This window comes from Capra hircus, chromosome 2 (genome assembly GCF_001704415.2).
Source record: "Capra hircus breed San Clemente chromosome 2, ASM170441v1, whole genome shotgun sequence".
In the NCBI taxonomy this organism is placed as follows: Eukaryota; Metazoa; Chordata; class Mammalia; order Artiodactyla; family Bovidae; genus Capra; species Capra hircus.
Genome location: NC_030809.1, coordinates 105,109,621 through 105,129,419, shown reverse-complemented (window position 1 = coordinate 105,129,419; position 19,799 = coordinate 105,109,621). Strand labels below are relative to the sequence as shown.

General features: G+C 33.8%; 1 protein-coding gene across 1 annotated transcript in view; it reads left to right on the top strand.

Annotated features, from left to right (window-relative positions):
* Nucleotides 1-19,799, top strand: part of SCN3A (sodium voltage-gated channel alpha subunit 3) — a 117,126-nt gene that overhangs the window by 72,975 nt on the left and 24,352 nt on the right. Inside the window, exons 16-21 of the mRNA XM_005676033.3 lie at nucleotides 1,968-2,141; nucleotides 3,166-3,522; nucleotides 5,378-5,848; nucleotides 17,062-17,182; nucleotides 18,314-18,468; nucleotides 19,431-19,604. Coding sequence (XP_005676090.2) covers nucleotides 1,968-2,141; nucleotides 3,166-3,522; nucleotides 5,378-5,848; nucleotides 17,062-17,182; nucleotides 18,314-18,468; nucleotides 19,431-19,604 — 1,452 coding nt within the window. The remainder of the gene's footprint in view (nucleotides 1-1,967; nucleotides 2,142-3,165; nucleotides 3,523-5,377; nucleotides 5,849-17,061; nucleotides 17,183-18,313; nucleotides 18,469-19,430; nucleotides 19,605-19,799) is intronic.

Here is a 19,799-nt window from a genome sequence, read left to right as displayed (position 1 = left end):
ATTCTCATCCCTATCTTTAGTGCTTATACTTTTACTAATTGTCATGTGTCACCACGTACAATATTAAAGATTTTTCACTAAACATCTCCTGCTCCGGAAGCCTATAAATGTATTGTCCATAGGAAATTTATCAGCCTAGATGAATTGGGTTTGCAGTTTCAACTTGTATGTCCTAATTAGCACTGTATTTATTTTCAAAGCCTAAAACAATGTCTAGCAAGTAAGCAGCAATTTTTTATGAATGAATGAACGTCTACAGAAGCATGTAATCCACACTTTCGAAAAACAAAAAGCTTCCACAGAAGACAAGATATAATTAGCCTAAGTCCAAACAATAAACATTTGATGATTTTGCTAACTGTCTTAGTCTTCTCTTAACCGCTGACAATGCTGAACTAGATTGAAATGTAACAAAAACAATTATCAATGATTTTTAGGGCCTAAATTGAAACCATTTAAAGAGAGAAAAGGCTATGACATTAAACTGCAAATTATAATTTAAATGTTTTTAAAGAGAAGTTTCATGGTATAAACTTCATGATTATAAACTTATAGGAATATAAATTTAAGACATTCCTTTTATAAATATAAAAGGAATTTAAATTTAAGGGTTTTTAAAATGTAGAACATCCTCATGTCATTTCAGAAGAACTAAAAAGTTCACCTGTATGATTTTCCACAGGAAGAGATATTTACCCGGATTGTTTCTAACTGAATTTAACTAATATGTTTTTATAATTAGGCTGTTTATTTAAATAGTAGCTGCTCCTAAAACTTTAGAACTTATTTTACATTAAACAGGGAAAAAGTACTCCAGAGTGAGTTCTTATATAAAAGAAAAAAACAATTTTTAATGTGCTTTATACCACATATCTGGACTTTCATGCACTAAGCTTACTTGAATTATGTTTTACTTCTATTAGAATGAATGAATGCTAACTGAAGTTAAGCTATTTTTTTCTGGGATGGGTATTTCTCTTAGGTTTTTCTGTGATTGGGGAAGTGAGATGTTAGCTGCATTTACACATTTTTAAGAGTGGATCAAGATTTCCTTAAATTAATATTTTAGGAAACCAAATAATCATGATACTGTTATTTTGATAAAGTTCATTCAAGGTAAAGGCTGATTTACCTTGCTAAGTGGTATGCTCTAGTCATAATATGCAGTTTTTATCTATAGTTAATTAAGATAATTGCTTTAAAAGAATTTTTGCAAGAGTAATTTCATAGCTCTTCATGTCCTTGGGTGTCTTAGCCTGTGGTTTTAAGTTAAAAAACAAAACCATTTTCAAATAGACATTCATCCAGCCTCTCAAATAATTTATTAGTCCTAATTGTTGGTGTATGCATACTGAGAATGTTCTCCTACTGCTTTCAATTAAATCTGCAGTTCCTTGCTCTATTTATCCATTAATCTTAATTCTGAGGCACAAATCCAGTGATAATAATTATAGAAACATTTGTGGAAAACTCATTCTTATTTCAGGAATGTTTATAAAATTATAGAAATAAGAATGGTGTCCATTGAATAAAACAACATAAAAATCAAGAACAAACTATGTTTTTTCCGCATTTGAAGTAATTTTTGAGTGACTTCCAATAATACATAGATTTGTTCTTAATGCCATATTTTTAAAAAATTGGTTGTGATTATGGTAGAAGTATAGGGTAACACAATAGCTATAAGTAGCTATTAATAATAAACTACCTGTACTAAATTTCAAATATGGACAACGAAATGTTATAAACTCAGCATCATCTTGGAAATCTAGCAGATTCATTAGATAACACAAACCTGTTTAAAATATTCCCCAGGAAAAAAATGCTAAACTTGTATATCCATTTGTCACATTTTTTCACTTTAAATTTTAGATATTTTTACTCGTAACAGTTTAATATTCTTTACAAATTCTCAGCGTTAAAAGTTTGTCAATGCTTGTGAAGTACTGCTCTCTGTGTTACTGTAGGTCTTCACTGGGATCTTCACAGCAGAAATGGTCCTCAAGATCATCGCCATGGATCCATATTACTATTTCCAAGAGGGCTGGAATATCTTTGATGGAATTATTGTCAGCCTTAGTTTGATGGAGCTTGGCCTGGCAAATGTGGAGGGACTGTCTGTACTGAGATCATTCAGACTGGTATCTGCTTAGACTATGCTTATATTCTATCTTTCATTGGCAAACATTTATTTAAAAAATGAATCAGTGTGATTGTTTTTCAAGAATGATGGAAAATGTTTGAAACACTTCATAATTATTAGCTGTGTAAGACACATTTTAAAATACACATGTGCTTCTAAAATTGTTTTAAATGCATGAAAGATTTTTTGCTTTAAAGACTATAGAGAAATGCAAATAAAAAGCTTACACCCAATTAATTTTTTTATCAACTTATATTAGTAAAGGAACAGGGAAGAAAATGTGTGCCCATTAGCACTTTAGAAAATGGTATAACAAATTTTTGAATTTGGCAAAAAAAATATTTAAATATATGCAAACTTTTATAGGAAATTAAGTAAAATGTGTATTTTTAAAACTGAAACAAGCTTTTTTATGTTTGGTTAGTTTTCTGATTGTGGCTTTCATTCTGTCTGCCCTCTGATGGAGAAGGATAAGAGGCTTATGGAAGCTTTCTGATGGGAGAGACTGACTGAGGGGGAAACTGGGTCTTGTTCTACAGCCCATGGGGTCACAAAGAGTCGGACATGACTGAGCAACTGAACTGAACTAAACTTTCTATGTTTACCAAAATTAGTTCATTTACTTTTATATTTTAAATGTCCATGAAAAATATATAACTCATACTCTTAATACTTGTTTTTACTCTCTAAAGTATAGTCAGAGGTGACATTAGTTTGCTAAATTCACAAATGTCTATAATTAAAATATTAATTTGTTTTTATGGACATATCTGCTGAAAAAGCAGAAATGTTTTATTTATCATTTTTGAAATATTTTCTCTTATTTTTTCATTTGAATGATATTATGTTTTGATTTACAATTCCAGTATTATTAACACTTTTTTATGAATTTGAATTAGTATGCTTTGAAATTTTATATTCCTCAAAGGTGGGTCTACAGTGAAACATACTGATAAAATGATGTCTAACTTTTAAAATTATATTGTGATTACTACTAAGAGTACATTTTCACTTGACTACAGCTTCGAGTTTTCAAGTTGGCAAAATCCTGGCCCACCCTGAATATGCTAATTAAGATCATCGGTAATTCAGTGGGAGCTCTGGGTAACCTCACGCTGGTGTTGGCCATCATCGTCTTCATTTTTGCGGTGGTCGGCATGCAGCTCTTTGGGAAGAGCTACAAAGAATGTGTGTGCAAGATTTCTAGTGATTGTCAACTCCCTCGCTGGCACATGAACGACTTCTTCCACTCCTTCCTGATTGTGTTCCGGGTGCTGTGTGGAGAGTGGATAGAGACCATGTGGGACTGCATGGAGGTCGCCGGTCAAACCATGTGCCTTATTGTCTTCATGCTGGTCATGGTCATTGGAAACCTGGTGGTACGTATGTATTACAAGCACTCATTCTTAAGGGCAAGATCAGATAGTAGGTGGGAAGGAAGCCTGATGGAACAGACATATCTGGTTTTACCATCAACAACACAGACTCAAATCCCAGTACTAGGACTCTGAGCGGGGGCAAGTTACTTAACTTCCCTCAGGCTCAAATTTCAAACTATGAAACTGGAATAACAAAACTGAAATCTTGTGGTTTATGTGAGGATTACATGAGGTATATATATCTGTGAAAGTCTTGGGACAAAAATATGAGTTTTCCTTCTTCAAAGAAATGTTTTCAGCATCAAAACTGATTTGTCCTAATTTTATTTTTATGGCTTGAATTATTTTTTATTCTATTATTATTGTGACAAGATAATGATCTCCAGTAATTCTACACTGAAAAAAAGACTATTCTGTGTTGAAATTGTTCTTTACACATACATAGTTCATATTGTTTGTTTACTCAGAGGCATATGTTGCATATCATCAAATTTTAAAGACAAATTTCAATGAAATATTAGCTCTGTATTGTAATTATCCAAAAAAATTGGAAGGAGACTAAATATATTTTTCCTAGAATTTGTTTTATTAAAGTAAAATAAATTATTGTAGTTTCAGTTATACACATGTATAAACATTGACCAGATTTAAAAGATTTACTTTTCGTTCTGACTTAAAAGCACTAATATAGAACCACAATTTGTATGTTTGTGTGTTTTAATGCTTACATTTTTAAATTATGCACTGTCAGAGTATTTCTTTATTTCATCATTCTGAAACTTTCCTTTGAGAAGTACATATCAAATGAGATTTCTTAAAAAATGGTTTGTGGGATATCTGTGGACATGCAACTTTTTTCAGAATTGTAAATAAGGAAGTTCTAGATTCTGAACAAATCTGATACAAAAATAAGGAAATAAACTGGGGTTCTGGCTAAGTGTGTGTCTTCCTACCATGTAACATTTTTTGAAATTCAATAACTACATTTCAAGCTAAAAATATTCCTATAAATTTTCTTTTTCATCAGTTATAATGAACTATTCCTGTATTAATCATATTTTGCCAATTAATTGAATAATATTTTCCCTCATGTATCCCAATGATATGCTGAGATTTCACCATATTTTCTCAAAAAAAAAAAATAAAAAAGGAAAAAGAAAAGTAATTTACATTATATGGGTCTAGCCGAAACCCTGGAATAATTTTAGACTTTTCTCCATCTGTTGAACTATTTGGACAGATATACTTCAAAGTATATTGATGGGAAATGTGTTAAACCTTATGTAATCTGCCTTTGCTGCTGCTGCTGCCAAGTCGCTTCAGTCGTGTCCAACTCCGTGCGACCCCATAGAAGGCAGCCCACCAGGCTGCTCTAAAAGTTTTTGGCCATTGGAATTTACATTTCAAGTATATTGTTTTAATACAATTCATCAGGCTATTAAATAAATTCATTATTTACACAAACAAAGCTAAACATTCCCTAGACAAACTGGTAAAATGACTAAAATGAAAATAGTTCATTTTTCTTCTTTGGCCAAAACCACAGAAATGGGATTTTGTCTTTTCACTAGCAACCCTGAGTAGACACAATTTAAACCTCAGAAGCTCCAATTTCCTGGTTGTCCTCCGTTTGAAAGGAAAATCATTTGTTTTACCATTTTGCCCTTAGAGCAGGTAGAAGATACCAGATTCTTTCAATAGCATGTGACTAAGACAAGGTGTGTGAAATATAGCAAGCAGTCAAGAAGCATTTGTTGAATTAATTTTAACAAAGAGCTGTGAGTCCTCTGTTTAAGCTATTATGTTTACACATATTTCAATATTAATACAGCAAAATTTTCTTTTTTTCTTTTAGGTTCTGAACCTCTTTCTGGCCTTATTGTTGAGTTCATTTAGCTCAGACAATCTTGCTGCTACTGATGATGATAATGAAATGAACAATCTCCAGATTGCAGTAGGAAGGATGCAAAAGGGAATTGATTATGTGAAAAATAAGATACGGGAGTGTTTCCAAAACACCTTTTTCAGAAAGCCAAAAGTTATAGAAATCCATGAAGGCAACAAAATAGACAGCTGTGTGTCTAATAATACTGGAATTGAAATAAGCAAAGAGCTTAATTATCTTAAAGATGGGAATGGAACCACCAGTGGTGTAGGTACTGGAAGCAGTGCTGAAAAATATGTAATTGATGAAAACGATTATATGTCATTCATAAACAATCCCAGCCTCACTGTAACAGTGCCAATTGCTGTTGGAGAGTCTGACTTTGAAAATTTAAATACTGAGGAGTTCAGCAGTGAGTCAGAACTAGAAGAAAGCAAAGAGGTAAGAATGATTTTAAAGTTTTTCTTGCATTTCCTATACAAACCATGTACCACAGCCACTTATAATTTTTATTGTGTTTATAGGCATTATTAAAAAGTATATTAAAAGCCATATATACAGTAATATTGGAAAATTATCAGATATTCTTCTTTGGGAGTTCCTTCCATTGAAATTCCAACTTTTCACAGGTCATCATCACTCTGAATAGTTAGTATATTCATCTTGATATTTTAAAGTCTGATTAAAAAATATGGCCTTCCAAAAAGGAGATTTTATTTAACACATTCTTTTATACACTACATTATGCTTTTTAGAAAAATAAACAAACCATATTTTACTGATCATTGTGAAAGTGTCATATCTTTACTTTCTATAATATGTTAAGTTTTGCTATGATATTTTAATGTGAATGTTTGTGTAGTTTTGCTCACCTCTGAACCTTTTATTGACTACTGATAACAGTGTTATTCATTAATGAAAATTTTATTCATATTAGGGAAATAAGAGTAGTAATGATTACATTTTGGCCCAGTCAAGGAAGAACATATTTATAAGGTCTTCCAGATTAACCTGGAAATACTAAGAACTACTTGGAAAAACTCCACTTAAGGATTACAGCTGAACTATAGACTGAAAAGCTATTCTTACTGTCATATTACTACTTATTTAAAAGAAAAGGAAAAAGGGAAGGCAATGTTCTTCTTGCAGGATTAGAATTCACAGGGAGTCTATGAAAGTAGTTCAAGGCTATTAATTCTCCAATTCTGTGTTGTGGAGAGCAAGATTAAAATTTTTACTATTTCTTATTTATAGAGTTCTTATATGCTAGTAGGAAGTTAAGTCTAACACAGAGTTATAAAGACAGGTTTTAACTTAAAAGTATAAATAGTGACACCATAGGAATCAGTAAATAATGTCTGATTCTGTGAGCATATTTGCATAGTTTGGAACCTTGAATTCTGTGGCAACAGAATTTGTATAAGTAGCTGACAGTGTCACAATTCACATGCCTTTTTTTTCAGGCATTTCAGAGCTTCTGAGATATAACAGTACATTTGGAAATATTTTGAAAAAGGTAAAAATATATACAAAATGAGGTATAATGTCCTTTCTCTGAAATTCCACTCAAAGTCTGCTTAATGAGTTCAATTCTAATTTATGTGTTGCTCTTTCTGATAAGATAAGAATTCAGTTCTAATTTTATTTCCCATCACTTGACAAAGACTTACTTAAGAAAATCATCAATTAGTTAACAAGCATTTATTGAGCACTTCTGTGAACTCAGCACTCTGCTGGGCAGTAAAGGTAAAGAAGAGATAAAGGAGAGATTCATAATATAACCCTTTTCAGGGAATTCTCAAGATCTTCAAGGAAGCCTAATACTAACTCAGAAAACCATTAAAGGCCTATTAAAAAGTTTAATCCTAAAGGACTGACTATAAGACTTATAAAGACTATAGGTATTGAGAACAGCAAGAACATAGCAAATTGCTAAATGAGGAGATAAAATCGAAGTAGGCCTTGAAATGTGGGTCAAATACATGAACAGAAAGCCAAAAGCAGAAAATACTAAACAAAAACCAGAGTTAGAGTGAGCTTGGTAGTTAGGTGCAGCAGTGAAATAATCAGTATGAATAATGTATTGGTTGAGAAAGTGGAGAAGTATGTTTCAGTGAGTAAGGTAGTTTCAGATAATACAGTCTTGAAAATCAGCCAAAGAGTTTGGAATTGGCTATATGATCAATAAGGAGCTATCTGTTCTGAAGCAGGTGAAAAGCAATAGGAAAGTGATGTTTTAGGAAAATTTATTCCCTAGTAATGAGTAAAGCAGTTTAGAGTGAGGAGTAAGGGTTATCTTGAGGAATAATGTGGTAACAATCATTTGATAATAACAAGGTGATAGAAATATGGGCTATGGTAATAAGTATGGCAGATGAGATTAACAGGCAATTTGACAAACCTAGTAAAGAGTTTGAGAAGTTGGAAAAACGGTAATGCAACTGTCTGAAATGATCTTTTAGGTTACCAGGTTTATGGGAAAAGAAGGAATTCAACTGGGATATACTGAATTAGAAGTGGGATACAATGGTAACCACAGCCTGGATGAGCAGTCAGGGTTTTAAAATAGATATGATAACACAGATTTCATCATTATCTGATTCCTTAAAAACAAAAGAGTTCGCCACAGAAGTAATTGCAAAGAGAAAACAAGGGAAGACTAGGGACAAGACTAGCCTGGGGTCAAGAAGAGACAGGAAAGCCAAAGAGGTTGAGAAACTTTTGCTACATTAATATTATAAGTTTCATCTCACTGCACTCATGGAAATGATATATGTTCATTTCTTTTTACCAAAAAGTTGGTTTCCAGAATACTTCAAAAACTCTGTGATGTCCACAGATATTTCAAATGATTGCTTTAGAATACTACTACCTTATTAGCCTATCTTTTTAATAGCTAAAAAATCATAAATTTGGAACAAGGAAATATATCTTTATTTTCAAGCCATTGAAAACATTTTATTATCAGAATAAGATTTCTTTTTTGGGTGAATTTTTTCTTTTTTGGGTGAATTTTTAAAATAATCATCTGTCCTCTTCCTAGCTAGTTTTGGGTAGATAGAATTCAGTTACTGAATTAAATTGTTTAAAATATACAGATATAATAGAGGGAAAATACTTGCAAGTTAATATAAAATCAAATACTTCTATAAAGTTAGGATAAAACTTCAAATTATTTTGCACAGTAAAATTAAATTCAAGCATACGTTTTCTGTGGATGAATTTTTAAATAGTACCAGAAAAACCTTTAAAAATAATAGGGCAATTCTCACGTATGCTCACACAAAGTTTAAAAGTACAGTTGACCACTGAACAACATGAGAGTTAGGTGTGTCAACCCTACACCCAGTTGAAAATCCCGGTACAATTTACAGTTGACCCTCCATATACGAGGACTTCCCTGATAGTTCACTTGGTAAAGAATCCAGCTGCAATGCTGGAGACCCCGGTTTGATTCCTGTGTTGAGAAGATCCACTGGAGAAGGGATAGGCTATCCACACCAGTATTCTTGGGCTTCCCTTGTGGCTCAGCTGGTAACGAATTCGCCTGCAACACAGGAGACCTGGATTCGATCCCTCGGTTGGGAAGATTCCCTGGAGAAGGGAAAGGCTACCTGCTCCAGTACTCTGGCCTGGAAAATTCCATGGGCTGTAGGGATCTCAAAGAGTAGGACACAACTGAGCGACTTTAACTCCATATACATGGTTTTGTAACTGCAGTTCCACATCAGCAAATTCAGCCAACTGAAGACCCTACAGTACTGTAGCAGTTACTACTGAACAAAGTCTGTGTGTAAGTACACCTGAGTAGGTCAAATCTGTATTGTTCCAGGGTCAACTGTACACTGTTTTTAAAAACAAAAGCAAAAATAAGCATTATAGAACAGATTTAGATAAATTTCAGCAAATTTCAGTTTTAATCTGAAATCTCTGAAAACTGCTGTCATTGAACACAGGTCACAAGTCAGATTTATATTTATGTTGGCTGGGTTGTTCTTTTTTAATAGCTATAGCACATACATATTCATACATACACACACAAATTCAAAATAATATATCCATAAAATAGCATTTTGGTTTATGTTTATTAATTTTTTGAACACAAGTAGGAAAAGCACATTGGGCTGGGCTTTGGGGGACACAAAATATCTTTTTGCTGACAAAGTGAAAAATCATACAAGTTAAACCTAACAGAATGATATATTTCAAAAGAAAGGAAAAAGAAAAGAAAAAAATTTTTGCAACATTATTTGTGCTTTAAAAAGAGGCAGTGAATTAATCATTAATTTAGATAGTACTTAAAAACTCGACTCTATTACTTCCACTCATTTTTATAATAAAGTATATGTAGCTATATCACAGTGGAGGAGAAATTATCTCTAGGAATTTTAAAAAATAAAAATGTGAATTGCTATTATATTATGTAATATAAATTTTATATATGTGTATCTTTCTATGGACCACTAGCATAAAAAGACTTGGTATAGAAGCAAACATAAAGCTTTGCATGAAAAAATTTAAGGAAATTGAAGTCATGGATTTCAAAATAGTGATCTTTTTATTTTTGCAAACTTGATATTATACCTGTCTTGTGACAAGATTTAATATAGAATTTTGCTTTTATACTTTTACAGTTCACAGAAACATAATTTCTTGACATTTTTATGTAACTATGGATTTTTACAATTTAGTTCTTAAAAGGTTTCATTGTCTTCCTAGGTGAAGGATATAGAATAAATGCTCTTAAGAATCATATTTGAAGTTGAATTCCATAGCACAATCTAGGAATATCATCCTGTGACCTTCACTGCTTACCATTCTTACTTCTCACAGGGGTAAAATCGAGCTGGAGCCATCAAGAATGAAACTCTGGTGTTTTTAAACCAGCCAGAGGCTCGTGTCACCACTTTTACCCAGGTTACCCAAGCAAGTTGTACATGTACAATCACTTTCTAAATAAATTTTGACTGGCCTGCATGCTACTCAGCTGTGTTCCTTCCCCTGCCATGGCAAGGAAGTGCTAGACGTGCCCAGCTGCTGTCTGCTGAATCGTGTGACACTCACAGCATGGTCAGGCAAGACGGGCAGTCCCAACACCACATTTGACTCTGCTAATGACTTTCCAGTTCAGTCTTTTTAGGCTTTTAAAAGCAATAATTGCATGCTCTATAGGATTTATATCTATTTTTAAATGATAGAAATGTTTAAAGTTCACTTTGAGAGCATGCACTTTTTTTCTGCTTTTGTTTCATTAAAATAAGATCACAACTTTTTGTTGTTGTTGATTCAGCCCTTATAAGTAAATTGTATTACCAAAATGAGCCTCGCAGGTTTTTTTTTTTTCAATAGTATTGCCATTTTCAGATCATTATATTCAGATCTGTGAATATAATTTTCAACCCATCCAATTCGTGTGCTCCAGATGGAAATGTTTGCTTTCATGTTTTGTGGGAAGCCTCTGTTAAAAAAAAAAAAAAGAATAAGGTGATCATGAATGTTTGGATATGAAGGGCCATAGTCTGTATACATTTGGGCACCACATATCTTGGATTTTCATGTAGTTTGGAAAAGCTGTTAAGTCATGTGTCTGCAGAACTCTAAGTGATCATTATCAAGTAATTAAAAGATGAAAAGCAACATGATACAGGCTAGGAAAAATTCACTGCATCGTGATCATTAAGTAATGGGTTCAGTGTACCCGTTAGGTCTTTTTCCCCTGATCTACATTAATTTCTCCCTAGATGTTCAACCCCAAACTGAGCAGGCAAAAAGGAGACTACTTTTGATTATTATTAATTATTAACTTTAGTTTTATGATGAGTAAAGGATATTTCCAAAAATTAATGTAGGTTTGTGGATGAAATAAACCTTTCGGTAATTTCTCTTGACTCAACTTTTCCTGTTACTGGAATAGCAGCCATAGTGAGTGTTCTTAAAAAAAAAATTGAAAAGCAAAAGTAAAAAGTTCATGAGGATTAGTTCATGAAAAGTTTTCAAGGCTTTTGGTGAGGGAAAAAAAAATCTGACTAGATCTTGTGGTTTGTCTCCAGGTTTAATTAATACATACTCTCTTCCTCTTTAGGAATAACTGAGAATTAACTGTAAAATGCAACAAATTCAGTCATTAAATTATAAATAAAAACTAGAAAAAAATATAGTCCCTGGCGATTTATGTAATTTTACTTAGCAACGACTTTTTAGTTTTAGGAGTAAAACAATATGTTATTAGTCATTGAAGAAAATCTGATTATTTTTTCTTCACAAGCAGGGCAGAATTAAATGGTATTGGAAAATTACCTTTTACACAATGTTTGTAAAGATTCCCTCTTTTTCAAAGCCATTATGGAAACTTTGAAAATGATGCTTGACTGAAGGTCCCAAGGACGTATGTACCCCTCTGGAAAAGGCCCTGTGCTCTGTTTTCAGAATCTGGAGAGCAATGGGAGAAAACCTCTAGCTTCCCATTTCTATTAGGTTCTCACTGCCTTCCAAATGTTCTTTGTGAAATTGAATGTGAGACATTTCAAATTTATCTTGATCTTCAGGGAACAATTTTGGTGCTTCAGTTTATTTCTGCTAAAATAAAAAGTAGGGCACGTTTAGATAGAAATTTTTGTATATCTTCCTAAGATAAACCATCTTTTCCTTGGCCTGCTGGATGCCCCTCTGCCTTACCCTTCAACCACTATATAATTAATTTCAATTTCCTATATTGTGTTCTTAGTAAGGCTCTTTCAAAATAAAAGGAGCATCAGGGTTGTTGCACAACATATGCTGAGGTCAAACCAAATAGAGGTGGTTTATATTTTTCACCATTCAGTGAGTAGTCCAGAAAAAAGAGTTGTTGGTTTTAGTCATGCTCTTCGTGCCTTGGAATAGGAGCCTCATGGTCTCACTGTGTGGCTATCTGTTCTTCAAGTGAGATATCCCAAGTCAAGATATGGATATGCATATCCAAAAGATCAGACTAAGGCCCTAAGAGATTGTATAACCAAAAGATTGTCTGCTTCTACTTGCAAGACGAAACCCAGAAGTTTTGAAAGAAATGGCTAGATTTTAAAGGCAATCTGTAATGGCTGAATCTTTTAATTTTGCCTTTTGAATCGTACAGCAATTTGTGAGAGTCAAACATTTGATAGCTGACTGAAAATAAATGAAATGTGAGCGCATTTCGGTGGAAGTAGGCCAGTTGCTAACATTCTCTTCTATTTCTGAAAGTTAAATTTCACTATTTAATTGGATAAAAATTAAGAGCCATATTTGCCATAAAGGGGAATTTCTAAATAAGATCATGTTATCAGAGGGGAAATGGTCATTTGGGGGGCTGATTCTGTCATTTCTTATGAGTTGTATTTGCAGCTAACCCTGAAAACTTGACATTCAGGTACCATGTCTTTGACAACATGGTTCTTGGATCAGCGTGCAGCTTCCACAGCATTGCGCCAGGCTTCTGCTACAGCCAGGCATGTTTTCTGTGGCTGAATTAGGCCTGGAGAATGTTGCATCTTCAAACCTGCTTTCCAGTGTGCATTTGTAGAGCATAAGCCATCATCCCTCTGTAGACTCGGTAGTTTCTACAAGGGATGGAAGAGTCTACCTTAAGTGTCATAAAATATTGGACGGGTAGGGAGAAAATAGTACAAGGAAACAAGTGATGAGCTTGTACTATGTGGCTTTATATGGAAGCTTTCTACTGTTATGTCTATATACCTCATTACATTTTTCTGACTAATTGAGAACAAATATGAATTTCAGTTATTTAGTATAGTCACCAAGTTCCTTAATGTGGAAAACTTCATTTCAGGTTTCTTTGGTTTTTTGTTTTTTATCATTGTAGTATCACAGCTATGGCAATTTAAAGAAAGTAAGTTATACTTTGTATTTATCATTAGTCACCTGCTTTTAAATTAGTTACATGCTTTTAAATAAATTTGGAAGCCATTTTGGTATGGTTATGATAAAATGTATCACAAATTACTCTCTATCAGAGTATGAATGCCAAAGTGATGAATTTAATTAGAAGTGTTTAGATTGTGAAGATAGTTATCATATCCATGTACAGAATTTTAAATGCTTAAGTAGTTTTCTAGGATATAAATTTTAAAATTTAAAAATACAGGAGTAAAATTCTGTATGTTTCCAGTGACTAAAACTCAGGCTGTATATCTTAATTGGTAAGTTGCTGCAACTTAATAAGAACACAGTCTAAGTTTTAATTTATAAATGTAGACAAATTCACAACTTTAAATTGTTTATATAGTTGATACAGCATTTTTATAAATTCATAGGATAAAGTGTATGTACTTTCGTATGATAAAAAATGGGGCCTAGGGAGACTACACCATGAATTAGACTGACTCTCCAACTATCAAGATTAGCTTTATGTCAATTTCCAGAGGTAAAGGAGCCTTCCACAAAGCACTTTTTAGTGACAAGAACACTAGCCTACCAACTATTTTTTAAGCTTTGGTACATCAAGTCTCTGAACATTCCTTAAGGAGTTTTCCAGAGCATAAGATTGACGAGTTTATACTTATACTCAGAACAACTCCTGGATAACAGTGAAGCAATTCTTCATGTAAAATGGGTTTTGCTCATTTGAGAGCAGAATTTGTTGTTATTGTTTAGTCCTTGTCTGTTTCCAAAAGACATGCTACGCTTCATAATGCCAGGCAGATGGAGGTAAACTAGCTCACACACTGACCCTCTCTGCTTTACAATGTACATAACCTCCATAGACATTTAGAAAATTGAAATTATTTACATTCAAACATATATTAACCACATTCACAAAAGTTCACAATCTAAAGACAATACCAACAACAAAAATACAGCCAGAGGTCAACATTTGGTAAACAGCAGAACTGTCGTTCAGATTAATGCCTACCATTACTTGTGCTGTGAAGGATTTGCTTTAAATAAGTATTTGTATTTAAATATAAGACTCTTGAATAATATATGACAGAATTATAATGCAAAAAATTGAACATTTCACAACTGTATTAACAGTGGTAAAATAAGAAGTGAAGGGTGAGTATATTTTCTAAAGTTTTCAAATGGAAAAGTATATGTGTATTTTTGCGTATATACATATATGCTTATTACTTTCTTCCTTCAGATTTCTTTATTGAATGTCTGCCAATATTTTAGAAAAACATTTTGGAAACATGCTTTTATCACTAAAATATCATTAATTAATTTTTATTCATTAAGAAAATGCATTTTCTAATAAAATTAAACCTTCTGTAAAGGCCACAACTGAGTTGTGTATCAAAATGAAGAGATCAAATTATCTAAACACTATAATTCTCTCTATAAGAGTAATAACAAAATGCATTCACTCATTCATTTATTCATTTTTCATAAATTCAGCCTATTTAGTGTCTATTCTATGCTTGGATCTTTTGGTGTATAAATATGTGTATGTGTGTACATTCTAATATATATGTGTATATATGTACATAATTATACAATTTTATGTATATATATGAAATATACATATATATTTCTGAGAATATTTGGTCAAAGCAAACAAGTATTATCAACAAAATGTTATATAAAATTTAACATGGAGAAATCATAATAAAGAAAAGCTTCATGGAAAGGGGATCATGACCGGGCTCAGAATAAATTCTTCAGCTTGGATTGGCCAAGAGGAAGAAGAAACATTAAGCTTTTTATAACTAACCTCAAAATAATTTGGTTTCTTATTGGTTTTATATATACAGTGGATATTATTGCTGCCACTCATGAAATGTCATAGTGTCCAACCTATAAACCAGTAAAACTGAAAGGGAAAAGTTATTTAGTATGTTTTTGGATTTACCAGAAGCTACTGCAGTTCTATTCAGCAGTAGCTTTCCTCAGAGAAGGCAATGGCAGCCCACTCCAGTACTCTTGCCTGGAAAATCCCATGGGTGGAGGAGCCTGGTGGGCTGCAGTCCGTGGGGTCGCTAAGAGTCAGGCATGACTGAGCGACTTCACTTTCACTTTTCACTTTCATGCATTGGAGAAGGAAATGGCAACCCACTCTAGTGTTCTTGCCTGGAGAATCCCAGGGATGGTGGAGCCTGGTGAGCTGCTGTCTATGGGGTTGCACAGAGTCGGACACGACTGAAGCGACTTAGCAGCAGCAGCAGCAGCAGCAGTAGCTTTCCTGGGATTTTCTTACAAAAGTAAAGACATTCTGGCTATAAGAAGGGGAAAAATTTTGAGAGAAGAAAATATGTCTTGAACTTTCACCTCTACAAAAAGTAGAGGATTTTAATGGTAAAACTTTTTTACTATAATGATCCTATGAACCATCAGCCATAATTAATGGCTTATTCTGTCCTTAGCATATTTTGGACATGGAGATATTTTGTTATAGAATTATATCTTGACTTAGGGTAACTTTCATAATATATTTAACTGGACATAGTTAACCTCATTCTCCGAGTAATACCACCGAAAGTATCACCTGGATATTACTCTTCAGTGTTCACATTATAAAATATTAAACTAACATTTACATGGTGATTTCAAAAAACTACAAATTTTGAGTCAGATATCTTCCAATATGACCTATATTTAGGTAGTCATTCAGGTATTTTTCAGTAACATGTTAACTCTTTCAGAGGGCTAGGGCAGAGTGACCCTACCTCTCAGTTACTAAAGTTAATGGGGCCTTTGAAACCATTAATATGTCAATGTTCTTTCATTCTAAAAGCTTTACATTGCCTGGTTGTGCTATATGTGACATCTTTGCATCACTTTTCATAAAAAATTCCACATCCATATTGTCTTCCCAAGTGGTATTAGAGTTCTTATAAGATATTTATTCTTGCAACACTAAAGTGGCTCTTCCTAGCCATGTGGCATGTCACAGTGATTTATTTAAAGGAAAAATTCACAGCCTGATCACATGTTGAATTCAGGATACGCTCCTAGTGAAAGTCTATATAGATTCTGAGCAGTGTCATTCATGAAGAAATTTCCATTTCATTTAGCATTCTTTGGCAAGTACGGAATTCATTTAAGCAGTTCAAAAAAAAGAGAGAGAGAGATCCATCATTTTTCAGCTTGTAAAGTAAGAAGAAAATTATGTAAGCCAGAGAAAAATATAGCACAAAGTTGAAATATAATGACTGTGACTAATGTTAATCTGCTGCTCTTCCTTTCTAAAATTACAGAAACATGAACTGTAGTTATAGACAACTGGTAATGTTCTTTGCCCTCTGAAAATTTCCATTGGAAGAGTGGAAATAACAATTTGATTTGAAGCATTTTAATTAATATAATCAGTTGTGAATGTCAGTATACCAAACTTATCAAAGTATTCTCAATTTGGCCTGAGTGTTAATGTATGAAATTATTTTCACATGGCATCCATAGACAAACAGAGATCATGAAGTCAATCAGTATAATCACTCCTTTCCAAATCACCCATACTGAATGCTCTCTAACCATTTTCTGTCTGAATCAAGTTAGTAGTTATGTTGTTTTGAATAATAAGACTTTATGTTAAATTATGAGTACAAAATTATCAGGACTGTTAAGAGAGCCAATACTATCACTACCACCACCATTTTTTTTCACACCATGTCTGAGCATTTTCAAACTGATGGATTAAAAGGGAAGAAAAATCACATCTTTGCAATGGGGTTTATTTCCAGAAATTAAATGCAACCAGCTCATCTGAAGGAAGTACAGTTGATGTTGCTCCACCTCGAGAAGGTGAACAAGCTGAACTTGAACCTGAGGAGGACCTTAAACCAGAAGCTTGTTTTACTGAAGGTAAGCAAGCTCTAATATGGTTAAATCCAAACTCCCTTCTTTCCTTATAGAGACTAAATATACCTCACTTGAACGAAATATTTCAAAGAAACAGTGAAGGTATATTTATCTTTGTTTTGCTCTTTTCTTCCAAAAAGTTCATTTATCTGTATTTCCTGATTATATTAGCAGTTTCTGTGCCTGGACAATAAGATAATTTGACATGTCCTTTTTTTCATCCCAGAATGTGGAGAAGTGAACCGTAGGAGATAAATGGTATTCTAGAACATCTTCTCATTACTGATAAAGCAATCCCTTCAGACTTCACTGGCAATGTTGTGATTTGGTTTATAGATGCTGCAATAACTATACCCCATCTCTTACAGTTTCAAATGTGGTTAATTTGTGCTGTGACCAGAGCTGTTGGGGGATATAGATGCATTGCAGAGCCTTGGCAGGGAGACCAAGTTATTTTCACAGCCACCAGTACAGTGTCCAGCACACAAATCAATAAAGATTTGCTGATTCAATGTGATTGGACTGAATCCCATAAGTAGTAAGTCAGACAGTGAGAGCCCAAGAGTGGATGGAAGTTAGAAATAATATGAAAGTGAAGAGGGGGAGGACAAAGGAAGAGAGATACTGACTGACAAGATGAGTCATAGGTGTGACTAAGAAAAGCTCTGAGGTTGAAAATAAACAGCTTGGGAAAACTGACAGAGGATGATACCCAGGAAAACAGAGGGATTTTCCATGTGAAAAGAAGTGAGTAAAAATCCAGGATCACATCAAAAAAATGAATAAACAATTTGAACATGCAGTTTTTCCCCAAACCTCAGAGGTGTCCTTATCTATGATTGGCCTTGAGGCAAAGAGAGATCCTATGCAGTGTTCAAGAATGGAACTGTTTATACTCAGGTAACTCTCGGTAAAGTAATTCCTTGAATTCTAGGTAACTGGCTGATATGTAAGTCTGAGAATGATTCACTATACAGGATGGATGCTGAAAATAGCTACAGAATGAAGTAGCCAGTTACTTTATAGAATGATGATCTGAGATTAGGATGGGGAGGGAGCAGCAAAGTTAATTTCTTCCTACATAAGATGAAAATTTATTTTTCTAATTTATTATGATGTATGCTGTCTTTTTAGGATGTATTAAAAAATTTCCATTCTGTCAAGTAAGTATAGAAGAAGGCAAAGGAAAAATCTGGTGGAATCTTCGGAAAACCTGCTACAGCATTGTTGAACACAACTGGTTTGAGACTTTCATTGTCTTCATGATTCTTCTCAGCAGTGGCGCTTTGGTGAGTATGACACATATTGGCAAGAATCAGGTTCTAGTGGTGGGCTTCAGTCCATGGGGTCGCTAGGTGTCGGGCACGACTGAGCGACTTCACTTTCACTTCCATGCATTGGGGAAGGAAATGGCAACCCACTCCAGTGTTCTTGCCTGGAGAATCCCAGGGATGGGGGAGCCTGGTGGGCTGCCGTCTCTGGGGTTGCACAGAGTCGGACATGACTGAAGCGACTTAGCAGCAGCAGCAGCAGCAGCAGTGAAATAGTTTTACTCAAAAAATACCAGAAGCATCCCCTTAGTTTAAGGAGCAAAACAAGAGGTACATCTACACCTTGCAGAGCTTGGCACCCAGGGTTTAACTATACAAAATTCAGTAAGGAATAAATCAGAACCATGAACAGCCAGATGGAATTTCTCATCTGGTGTTTTTCTAATAGATGTTTTCCTCACTGAGACAACCATTTATAGGGGTATTCTGTAACTACATTACCTACTATGTCAAATCCCATCCAATTCTCCCTAACAGTCATAGTAATATTTATGGACTGCTGGTGGATTTTTTTTATGTCTAATTAATTTATTCTTTCAAAATGAGCCAGATTATTCAGAGCATCAGTGAAAGTAAGGTTAGAATAGGCCAAGTCTATCCCTCATAAATAGAACTTCTGATTATTTTCTGAGTGTACATTGCTTCTCTAAAAGCATGTCTTTGTAGTAGTAATTGAGATAGAGATTACGGGGTGAGAGGCAGGGAAGAAAGCATACACTAAATCAGTAAACTATTGACATTTCCTTGCCAATATTTTCCATTAGCTTCAGTCTTTAGATTTTGTCTGGTTCCATGTCAATCTAATATTAGCCAATATTTCTCAAATTAGTGCTTTGTGCCAAGTATACTACTTGCAATTTTATCAAGTCTTTGGTGCAGGCAAGCCATTCAAGTAAAATAAAAGCATTCTTGATTTACAGGCTTTTGAAGACATATACATTGAACAGCGAAAGACTATTAAAACCATGCTCGAATATGCCGACAAGGTCTTCACTTACATATTCATCCTGGAAATGCTTCTCAAATGGGTAGCTTACGGATTTCAGACATATTTCACTAATGCCTGGTGCTGGCTAGATTTCTTGATCGTCGATGTAAGTATCCCAAGTGATTTTTATAAAAGTATTTTTTAAAAGGCAAGTGTGATATTTCATTTATTTCTATAATTAAAACCTTGACTTTAATTAGAACCTAGTTGCACTAATTCTGCCGCAATTATGCAAGTACCTTTTAAAAACTACAATGAACACAAAAATGAGGAAAATCTCATGGAAAGCAGTAGAAGAGGT